The following is a 12176-nucleotide window of genomic DNA, read 5'->3' as shown; positions in this document are numbered from 1 at the left end:
TAAAGTTATTTTACTCTGCCAACTGAATTCATGTTGATCGCAAAGTGCCTATAATTCATTACAAACTGATTATTTCAAATTTGACCTTGCACTGACCACTGGACAGAGAGCAGGATGTTCTGGTTGGAACAGGGGTAAAATTGCATGATTTCTTCATAGGCTGTTTCTTTGAGATGGAGGGTTAGGGGTGTTCCCTCTGTCTGCCGGGGGTTCTGATGTCCGTGGTCGGGGGAGGGGGCCTCTAACATTACTTTGAGATTGAGATGCCCTTTAGAAAGGATGCCCCAAACTTTGTGGAACCGGCCTTGTTGGCTCTATCGGAGCCTGCTAGAATAATGGCTCAAAGCGCATCTCCCCTGCTTTTTTTTTTTGACAGTGTCAGAAGATCTGAAGTGAAAGCCTGACTGTGTTTCTGGGGAGAAACCTGACACTTTGCCATTTTGGGGGAAAATCCCACCTTATATGTTTGGTGCAGAACTCTTCACACTGCAGTTCTATAACTCATTATTGATCTCAGCACACCAGACTAGGAAGGGGAAAATCATTCTATTCTCATTGTTATCTAATTGATTCTTTGGCAGTCAGCTGGTCCCCAAGCCAAAAGATCATGACTCCAAATCCCATCACAGAATTTCAGCACATATCAGATGCTGCACTCCTGTGTAGTATGTTGAAGATGTTGTATAATTTCACAGGCATTCACTGTCCTCTGGTTCCCCACTCCAGTGACTGTACAAATCTAGGCAGCGAATACTGATAGGACTTTTCAACTATGATCAGCCTGCCTCTACAATTGCAAACACAAGTTCTGACTGGAATTACAATGTGGTAGCCAAACAAAAGGACAACATACATTTGTACTGCCTAAACCTGGCTCTCAGAAACTTCTGAAAATGCTTTGTATACAGGGTAATGACTGTTAATTTGGTCAAAGTGATTGTCTGTGTGCAGCTAGATCCCAACAAACAGACATGAGCTGGATAATGGTTGATTTTTTAGTACTGGTTGAAGGAGAAATATTGGTCCAGGTGCTGGAATATTCTAGCCATGGACTCTTTTAGCATCCATTGGAACACATGGAAAGACAAATTTGCCGTTGTTGCAGTGGCTCATCTGCAGGATAATACTACTGAAAGATTCATATTTGGCCATTTGGTGAGGTATTGGATGACAACCATCTGCATCTTCAAGAGAAAAGGGAAGAAAATGGAAAGACAAAAACTTGGGCATGATAATGCCACACCATTCTTTGGAGCGGTCACAGTAAGCCTGTTGTGTTGGCATTTGTAGCAGCCGTAGTAATACACCGAACAGGAAATATCTTCTTGTTATGGGAGGCTGGTGTCTGGTTTATGGTTGGACTGCTAGTGGAGTGCTCTATCTATCCCTTCAAACACTTTCCTAAAGCCACTTTTTCCACAAAATGCTGCCATTAATCTTTTGTTCTATTATGGGAATATGGCCACCATTTGTCACCCATCCCTAAATGTCCTTGAGAAGGTGGAAATGGTGAGCTGTCTTCTTGAGCCACTGCAGTTCAAGTGGCGTAAGTACGCTCACAGTGCTGTTAGGACAGGGGTTCCAGGATTTTGATCCAGTGACAGTAAACAAGCATTGTAATTCCAAGGCCTGATGGTGTGTGACTTAGAAGGGAACTTGCAGGTGGTGGTGTTTCCATGTGTCTGTTGCCCTTGTACTTCTAGCTGTTGGTGTGTGGGTTTGGAATGTGCTGTTATGGAGCCTTGGTGAGTTGCTGCATTCCATCTTGTAGGCGGTACACACTGCTGCCACCGTGCACTGGAACTGGACTTCAGAAGTCTGATGGCCTGCTTGATGATGGTTCTTCTGAGCAGATGGCTTTGGTTGTAGCATCACTGTGGCTCCATCTTGAAGTCACGTAGAGGGATGAATAAACACCTCTTCAAGGAATCACTTTGTTCAATAGAACTCATCCATGGACTTTCTCTGAACCATTGTGTAACCTGTGTGCCTCCAGCTAAAATTCCAAAGTGGCACTTGCTCAGCTTGTTAACAAGGCCAGTTTGTGGAGGAACCACTTTCCCACACCCCACCACCCCCCTTCCACCCCCCGCAAAATCACCAGAGGTCAGAATGGTGACCTCGAATTGACAGGTCAGCTGGCAATGTTCATTTTTGTTCCCACTCGCTTCCATACTTACCGTCATAGGGAGGCCGAAAAATCCTGCCTAATGTTTAAGGTCGGTGTCACTTTACAACTCCGGCACTGAGCTGAAATGTTGCTGGAATTCTCTGATATCGTACTCACCGCCAGCAAGAACAGAATTTGGCGCTCTGCCAAATCTCCATTCACTGCAGCGAGACAGGAGAATCCCAGCCGCAGGTGAGGTCAGAGAGTTCCAGCGGCCAATTCTTGTTTCTGTTTCCACAGATGCTGCCTGACCTGCTGAGTATTTCCAGCAGTTTCGGGTTTGATTTCAGATTTCCAGCATCCACGGTGCTATCTCTTTTATTAGGGATACTTAACTCCCAACCAAGCGGTTTTCTGGATTGGAATTTGAGAGGTACCAATTCCAGAACTGTCAAGATAGTCAAGTCGGTTTCCAATATTAAGTCCAACCCCGTGCTCCCTTTTCTTAGAGGAGGCGTATGAGCAATTGATGAGTTAGTATCTCTGCTAAAATAGTAGAAAGTGAATTTCACTCAAATGTCCAAGTAATCAGAAGCTACAACTCAAAGTGCCGAATTTTGAAGGGACAGTTTTGACAGTTCCGTCAGCACTCTGATCAGCTGCATCAAGATCCTGCACAGCACTCTTCAATGGATACCTCAAACTCTCAATGGTAAAGGAGCTCAGTTTTCAAAACCTGGCCCTCAGACTCCTTTCTTGAGTGGAAAGCACCAAGCACCATGACGATCATGTCCCAGTAACTGCAGATAATATCCTAAATGCCAATTTTGCGGGGCTTAAGCAAAAGAAAACCACCAGAGCATTTCCATGATCTTATCAGTGTGGCTTCGGAGCTAACCTGTCATCATGCATTACTTTTACTCTCTCGGTCCACAAATAAAATCATTCTCTGCGTGCTTAGCACAAGGTGGAGTAGACCTTTCAACTGTGTGCGTTGTCCTGGCCTCATTAAGAGATTAGCTTCTCTTGGCATATCTGGCATATTGTTGAACTAGATAAACAACTTTATTAGAGGGTGTAGATTACGTACTGCGATACTGCAACCTTGGTTATCGCAACATGTGGGCAGGGTTCTCTCAGTGAAGTGTTTTGTCCCAAATCTGTTTTCGTATTTTTCAGCGAACTGTGTATTTCATCAAAATAACATGATGTTTTAGCCGATCACACTACCGTCCTGCAGAATCCTTGTTTCTCACCTGATAAACAACTGACTGTATTTATGGTGAACTGTTTGAGGCAATGACTAATGAGTCATGAGTTATCATGCCTACTCTATTAAGACAATCAAAGCAATAAAGGTATTGAAAAAGATTGATTGTGATGTTGCTCATTCATCTAAATAAGAGTCATAAGCATTCAGCGCATGGATTTGGTAATTATTGCTGGTTTACATAAGATAAATTAATCGTAGAATCCTACAGTGCCGAAGGAGGCCATTCGGCCCATCAAGCCTGCACCGACAACAATCCCACCCAGGTCCTATCCCCGTAATCCCACGTATTTACCCTGCTAATCCCCCTGACACTACGGGTAAATTTAGCATGGCCCATCCACCTAACCCGCACATCTTTGGAATGTGGGAGGAAACTAGATCACCCTGAGGAAACCCACGCAGACACGGGGAGAACGTGCAAACTCCGCACAGACAGTCATCCGAGGTTGGAATTGAACCCAGCCAAGTCCCTGGCACTGTGAGGCAGCAGTGCTAACCACTGTGCCACCATTAATGATGAAGGTGACTGGAAAAATGCACTCAAAGATGCGAAAATCCTCAAGAAAACTTGGCCGGATGTACAAAGTCTCTGAAAGAGTTGTGTTCAAATTCAGAAATAACAGTCATTTAAAAGACTTGAAACGTTTAACTCTGTTTTTCTCTCCACAGATGCTGTCAGACCTGCTGAGTTTTTCCAGCTCTTTTTTTTAATTCAAATCTCCAGCATCTGCGGTATTTTGCTCTCACTAATGAGATCAAATTTTGACTATTGTTACCCAGCATGTTTTCTCCAAATCTTTGTTTCGGACAGCAACTACTATGGTCAAATAAGCTTTTGTACTTATTGCAGCTGTCTGTGACTGCAACTTCAGGAGAAATTCATTCACATTAATGGGATAGGTGGCTGCAAAACTAAATACTCCCGCCTTGTGGCCAACTTGTGTATTAACATCCACAAACTATTTCTTAAATGACACATTTTAAAAGTTGCAAGATTCACAAGCTACAGATGAAGAAGGGCATTTACCTCATCTATCCAAAGCAACCCTACATTCTCCATATTGCAGCAACTAATGTCATCACCCAGTCCTAGGTGAACTGAACTTTCCTTCAGTTAAACATTGAGAAGACTCCCTACAGTGCCGAGAGAGGCCATTCGGCCCATCGAGTCTGCCCGGACAACAATCCCACCCAGGCCCTATTCCTGCAACCCCACGCATTTACCCCGCCAATCTCCTGACACTAAGGTCAATTTAGCATGGCCAATAACTTAACCAGCACATCCTTGGACTGTGGGAGGAAACCAGAACACCTGGAGGAAACCCATGCAGACACGGGGAGAACGTGCAAACTCCACAGCCAGTCACCCAAGGCCAGAATTGAACCCGGGTCCCTGGGACTGTGAGGCAGCAGTGCTAGTCACTGTGTCCTCCCTTTTTTACTGTCCAACCTTTCTATAGTCTGTGACGTGCTGGGTGATACTTAGCGAGGTACTGAAAACACTGGTGTGGCTCATCCCAGTAACCATTCTTCACAACTGATGAAGCCTACCAAATCTGATCGGGGTATTGAACAGAACACCATTATTTCTAGCCCTACCGCCGGAGGATCTTGCTGTCAAGGATTTATACACTCTGATACTTTTCTTGCTGGAATCTAGGAGAAAATAAAAGATTGTTTTGAGATTGCGGCTGACCTAGTCCATCAGCAAGATGAAACCCTTGGAAATTTCACAGCCCATGTAGCTCGCTTTGAAGGGAGAAAGAAAAACACCTTAAATTTAAATGCAGAAACAGAAATAAATGACAGAAAAGAGTTAGCAAGGAACATTTTCTTTTTGACTGTCTCCTGCAGTCTCTGCCTGTGGCCCATGTGAAGATTGCCGCTTTCTACTTTGTGTCACCTTTACGTTTTGGTGCATGTGGATGGAACTTGTCACCGAAAATAGATCCAGCAGTTTTTGCTAGACTATTTGACAATGAAGCCATAATAGTCCAGGATGATTCTCTTGCTACCCAACAGCTATGCATGCACTTATACTTTCTAACTGGTAGCTATGGACAGTGAACAGGACAGGAACTATAACTGAGCTTTTATTTTCCACAGTGAGAACATTGAAGTCTATTGTGGCATCTTTGTCAGTGCAATTTGTTCGAATAAAGCTTCCTCGGTTGTTCATTTTCATCATAGCCATGGTGGGGCCATTGCCATTGTCTTGCTTCTCTCGCCTTCTTCAACCCTCCCTTAGTCCACATCTCAATGTTATCCACCCACCCAATTTCTTTCCTCTTCTGTTTTTACTCAATTCTCCTTCGATTGTTGCCAGGACAAGGCTATCAGAGCTTTTTTTCTAATGTCTATACTTGGCTATTTTTCCCCCTTTGTACTTAGCCACTTCTTTGATCCCTCGGCTTCCTACTCTTGTTCTCACCCACCACTCATTTATCTTTCTGTCCATACCCACATTTCAAAAGCTTTACCCTTCTCTCATCCTGTCTTCAGAGTCCCACTCCTGCATCCGTAGAATGCAACATTCCACACTAACGATTGCCATAGATGATTTGTCAGCTTCATGCTGATGCCTTTGGTTTTCCAGACGTTACTTGAAGTTACTGGTTACGCCTCTTGCTGTAGCTGATCTAACCTGGATTTCATTTTTGGATGTAACTTTGCTGTTATTAAGTCAAGATACATGAATTTGTCCACTTCCACTATATTAGTTCTCCTGATCTTGACTCTTCCATTGCCGTTTAGAGCCATAACATTAGACTTTTGACTGGGCTAACCATAGGGTCTGGCTCTTCCTTTGCTCTTGCCAACCTGCTGAGAATATCAGCAGTTTCTGTCTTTATTTCAGAATTTCAACATCTGCAGTATTTCTCTTTCTCATCACCTAGTGGTTATAATGTAGAACATGCTGCCACAAGGTGCAGTTAAGTCGAATTGCAGAGCTGCATTTAAGGAGAAGCAGAGAAAGTAATAGAAAGATATTTGGATAGGGTTAGGTGAAGAGGGGTGGGAATCTGGAGCACAAATAGTGGTATAGACTAGTTGCGCGGAATGATTTGTTTCCATGCTATAAATTCTATGAAATAACATTTAACATTTTTAAATTTTAGGTTCATCTGACTTATGTGTACCCTAATGATTACACAAGGCTAACTCACATGGAATCAGAAAACAAATGCTTTTATTATGAGAATGCCTATTACTTAGACAGGTAAGGTTATACAATATTACAATAATTAAGTATAATGAAAGCATAGTTGGCAATTAATGTGACGAAAATTAATCAGCAATTTGGGTATTGCACTAAGTGGAGTATTGCATGGATGAGTGCACATTCTGATTTCATAATTTTTCCTTCCTCCTCTCCCCAGAAGCTTTCTTAAGGCCTTGGGATTACTTTTGAGAATCATTCATGTTTTTACCTTCTGGGGTTGGGAGAAATTTCACAGCCCATCTTAGCAATCTCTTGGACGGTTCCCCAGTTGGATTTTCTTCTTTTGGGAGTTCGAGTGGGTTGAGCGGAGTCCATAACGAGACAAATTGTAAATGATCTGCGGAGGGAGCTGGACTCAGATTTATGTTCAAAGCAATTAATGTATATATGATATACAACATTCAGAAGGGAATGAGGCTGTGATCTGAATTGGAAGAATGTGCAGGGTTGTGGGGAATGGCACTAAGTGAGGTTCATTTGGAGAGCTAGTGCAGACACAAATGAGTTCTGTGAAAAATGAAAGAGTTGGAAAAATTAAATTAAATGACTAGTAAAATGGTTTCAAAATAACAATTGCATGTTCCAAATGTGAGAGAAAAAATATCCATCTTGTAATAGTATCATTAAGAGTCACTTAACCATTTATGTTCTAATATTATAATTTCTGGTTGTCTACCTGACAGATTTGGATTCTATAGATACATGAAAATGGATACACCACAAAAACCAAACAAGGAAAAGTTTGAAAATCCTTTTAGGATAGGAGCGGGTGAAGGTAACCCTATATTGTTTGGTCTGTGACTCAGTGTGCTTGCTACATGTAACATTGACATGGTTATTTTACTCAACAGTCCCCATTACTTTTTTCTGTTACTTGTGAATCTACAACCAGCAAAAGTTAAAGACCCACAGAAATAATTTGCAGTAGGTGAAATTTCCATCAAAAACATATAATCACTGGATACATTCTGAAATATGAACCAGACAGATTGCTTCACAGCCTCCTGAAGTCCTCGGACCTCAGTTTTGAAATCCAATGCTGTTAGTAATTCCTGCAGTGGTTAAAATAAAACTTGCATTCATATAACGCCTTTCACAACCACCTGGCATCTCAAAGCACTTAAAGGAAAGATAATTGACTTTGCCTTAATAAAACGAATCCCCTTTTTATCAATTACATCCTTCCATGACAGCCACTGAAATACTTTTTGAAATGTAGTCCTTGTTGTAATGTTGGAAAGCTGGTAACCAACTTGTCCACATCAAGTTCCTGTGAACAGCAGTGTGATAATAACCAGAGAATCTGTTTTAGTGATGTTGATTAAGGGATGAATATGGACGAGCGCACTGTGGATAACTCCCTGGCTTTTCTTTGAAGTGCGATCTTTTATGTCCATTGAAGAGGGGCATCAGTTTAATATTGTGTCCAAATGGCGGCACTTTCAACTGTGCAGGAATGTCAGTCATGATATTTGTGCTCACATCCTGCAGTGGACTCAAATTCACAACTTCCAAGACAAGCTGCTTACTTCTGCTACTTACTGAATTACAGCTGACATCCTTATTGTGTAACAACAACATCTTGTATTTATATGGGGGGAGCGATCTTACTAACCATTCATGCCCCACTTCTGCTGCCAGGAAGGACAGAGAATTTGGCACTCAACCAAATTTCCATTCACTGCAGCTGGTCCAGAAAATCCCACTGGCATGAAAGGCTGTAGGATTCCGCCCGTGCACTTTTACAGTTGTACAATCAGACACAATAGCTGAAGCAAATGTTAGGCTGGGTGACCTAAGAGCTTGATTAAAGAGAGAGACTTTAAGGAGGGTTTTTAATGAGGACAGAGAAGTTTAAGATTGAAATTGCAGAGCTTAGGGCATGAATAACTAAATGCACATCTGTCAGTGGAGGGATATGTGTGGGAAGGCTACAAGGATTTGAACATTTGAAGTGTTAGTGACTGTGAGGCACTGTAGATCAATGGGTGATGAGTGAGCAGAACTTGGTGTGGGTTTGGATACCGCAACATGGTTCTGGGTGAGTTGAAATCTATGGAGAGTGTAAAATCGAGATCAAGCAGGAGAACACTGGAATTGCCAAATGTGGAGGTAATAAATCATTGATAGGGTTTCAGTAGAGGGTGGGCTGAGACAGGGGTGGATTAAGGCTGTGAGTGAGGGCGTGATTGAGGTATGAAGGAGGCTGTGATTGAGTGTGGGTGAGATTGAGCAGACTAACAGCAGCAGAATTGTTGTGATCAAAGGGTAGATAGTTTGAAGTTTGAAAGAGTAGAACTGAGTGACTTGGGGGAACATATCTTTTCCCCAGGAGGCAAAGGTAGAGGGGTTGCAAGAAGAAAGGAGGATGTGAATGGTGAGGAATTCATCAAAGTGTTCAGAAATGGTCTTGTCCGTGTTTGAGATGATGACCAGGAGCTGGCAAGCTGAAGAGTATTTGCTTTTCTAGTCTATTTCTCTGTTTATAAACCCTAGGATTCTGTGTCCCTTTTTAAAGTGCATTTCAGCCTGCCCTGCCACCTGCAATAACTTGTGCAAATATGCCTGCAGGTCTCTCTGTCCCTGCACCTCGTTTAAAATTATACTCTTTATTTTATATTACCTCTCCTTCCTTTATACTGAAATGTATCGCTTTATACTTCTCTGCATTAAATATTATCTGGCATATGCCCACCCACTTCCCCAGTCTGTGCCCTCTTGAAGTCTGTTGCCATGCTCCTCGCTGTTAACTATACTTCAAAATTTTGTGTCATCTGCAGATTTTTACATGATGCTTTGTACATTTAAGTCTAAACCCTTAATATATCTCAAGAAAAGCCTAGAACTTGTGCTGACCCCTAGAGAGCCTCTCTGTATGGGTTTAATTCTCCCGAGCCCCTGTCGTTGGGTTTGATGGTGGGCATGGGGGGAAGAATGTGGCGGGCGGCTCAGAAATCAGTTTCCTGGCAGCATGAATTTCCTGGCGGATCTTCCACTGGCGCCTGCCATGGCGGGTCAGAAAACCCATCGGGGGCCAGCGTGAAACTAACTTGCATTCCGCATAACCAGAATCTTCCACCCACGCCTGATTTCCCACAAAACATGTTTGGAACTTAAAAACTAGAAGCAGGAGTAGGCCATTCGGCTGATCATCAAATGCAATATCCTGAATATTTATATAAATATCTATTCCCGTCTCCCCATAACTCTTGATCCCTTTAGCTCCAAGAGCTATAACTAATTTCTTCTTGAAACCACACAATGTTTTGGCCTCAACTACTTTCTGTGGTAGTGAATTCACACATTAATCACTCTTTGGATGGAGAAATTTCTCCTCACCTCAGTTCTAAAAGGAGTTTGTAAGTCTATATGTAGAATGAACTTGTTGAAGGGAAAAGACAAGTTGCAGTATTATTCCTCCACCATATACTATTATTGATCTTAACACAATGTCTGAGCTGCCTCCAGAGGTCATCTGCAACCCTGGACCCCAGACACCACAGCAGTGGGTCAGGGAGCATCTGCAGGTGGACCTTTCAGATTCGCTGTCCTGGAGGAGGTCCACCTTCCACTCTCAGATTTGTTGCTGGAGATCCATCTTCTTTCTCAGAAATCCCATCTTCCGGTCTCAGAATGCTCCCGGAGGTCCATCTTCACCTTCATTTTCAGGAGGTCCACCTTCCTTCTTTTAATAGTCTGTCAGTGATGTTGGGTGCCTTTTCAATACGTCACCCAAATATGATGGCGGACTATGTACCATCAGGCCTGCCCCACCACGGAATACAGCACAAAACACCAAGCTGCATAATGAATGAGGTTGGGGCTGGAGAATATGGCATGTTTTCACACTGGCCTCCACGGCAGGAAACACTCCACATTCCTGTCCCACCATGAGAATGGGAGAATTCTGCCCTTTACCTTCCTTCAGTCCGAAAGGCAACTGTTCCACCACTAGTATCTATCTTCTGTCCATGCTGCTACTGTCTGTTTTATTTAATTGGTGGCAACTTTAGTGAGAAGCCTGTTCTGTGGTATTTTATCAAATGCCTTTTGGAAGTCCACGTACAGCACATCAACCACATTACCCACATCGACCCTCTTTGACAAACCAGTCTTTTTCTAATGAAGTAATAATGTTCCAACATTCTTACACTAGTGTCCACTAATAATTTACCATGATCGCCTATATTTTGATTGGATATTGAAGGATGTAATTGATAAAAGGAGGATTCATTTTTTTAAGACAAGGGTCAATTATCGTTCCTTTAAAAAGGGAGGTAGAGAGAAAACGGGGAATTATAGAGCTTGCCATCCGCAGTGGGGAAAATTCTCGAATCCTTCCTCAAAGATTTTATAGCAAAACATTTGGAAAACAGTGGCAGGATTGGACAGAGTCAGCACGGATTTATGAAAGGAAGATCATGTTTGACAAATCAACTGGAATTCTTTGAGGATTTAACTAGTAGAGTTGATGAGGGGGAGCCAGTGGGTGTGTTTTATTTGGACTTTCAGAAGGCTTTCAACAAAGTCCCACATAAGAGATTAGCGTGTAAAATTAAAGCACATGGGGTTAGGGATAGTGTATTAAGATGGATAGAAAACTGGTTGGCAGACAGGGAACAAAGAGTAGGAATAAATGGGTCTTTTTCCAAATGGCAGGCAGTGACTAGTGGGGTACCGCAGGGATCAGTGCTGGGACCCCAGCTATTCACAATATATATTAATGAATTAAATGAGGGAGCTAAATGTAATCTCCAGATTTGCAGATGACACAAAGCTGGGTGGAAGCATGAGCTGTGGGAAGGATGCAGAGATCCTTGAGTGTGATTTGGACAAGTGAGTGAGTGGGCAAATGATTGGCAGATACAGTATAATTTGGATAAATGTGAGGTTAGCCACTTTTTGGTAGCAAAAACGGGAAAGCAGATTACTGTCTGAATGGCCATATATTAAGAGTGGCAAATGTGCAATATGACCAGGGTGTCCTCGTACACCAGTCACTGAAGGTAAACATGCAGGTGGAGCAGGCAATGTCCTTCATAGTGAGAGGATTCGAGTGCAGGAGCAGGAATGCCTTGCTGCAATTATACAGGGCCTTGGTGAGGCCACACCTGCAATATTGTGTGCAGTTTTGGTCTCCTTATCTGAGGAAGGATGTTTTTGCTCGAATGGGATTGCAGCGAAAGTTTACCAGACTGATTGCTGGGGTGGCAAGACTGAGGTATGAGGAGCGATTGAGTCAGTTAGGATTGTATTCGCTGGAGTTCAGAGGACTGAGGGGGGATCTCAGAAGCCTATAAAATTGAACAGGACTAGACAGGGTAGATGCAAGAAGGATGTTTCCGATGGTGGGGGGTGTCCAGAACCAGGGGTCACAGTCTGGGGATACAGGATAGATTGTTTAGGACAGAGATGAGGAGAAATTTCTTTACCCGGAGAGTGGTCAGCCCCTGTGGAATTTGCTACCGCAAAGTGGTTGAGGCCAAAATGTTGTATGTTTTCAAGAAGCAGTTAGATATGGGGTGAAAGAGATCAAAGGATATGGGGGGAAGGTAGGATCAGCCTATTGA

The 12176-nt window shown here is 42.9% G+C and overlaps 1 protein-coding gene across 3 annotated transcripts in view; it reads left to right on the top strand.

The window, feature by feature from the left end:
• Window positions 1-12176, top strand: part of b4galnt3b (beta-1,4-N-acetyl-galactosaminyl transferase 3b) — a 203134-nt gene that overhangs the window by 169866 nt on the left and 21092 nt on the right. For all 3 annotated transcript variants that reach the window (XM_078219999.1, XM_078220000.1, XM_078220001.1), the window contains 2 exons: window positions 6503-6603; window positions 7290-7381. In XM_078219999.1, the coding sequence (XP_078076125.1) occupies window positions 6503-6603; window positions 7290-7381 (193 nt within the window). The remainder of the gene's footprint in view (window positions 1-6502; window positions 6604-7289; window positions 7382-12176) is intronic.

The sequence above is a fragment of the Mustelus asterias genome, chromosome 9 (assembly GCF_964213995.1).
Source record: "Mustelus asterias chromosome 9, sMusAst1.hap1.1, whole genome shotgun sequence".
In the NCBI taxonomy this organism is placed as follows: Eukaryota; Metazoa; Chordata; class Chondrichthyes; order Carcharhiniformes; family Triakidae; genus Mustelus; species Mustelus asterias.
The sequence above is the reverse complement of the archived record's forward strand: the minus strand, read 5'-3'. Positions and strand labels throughout refer to the sequence as shown.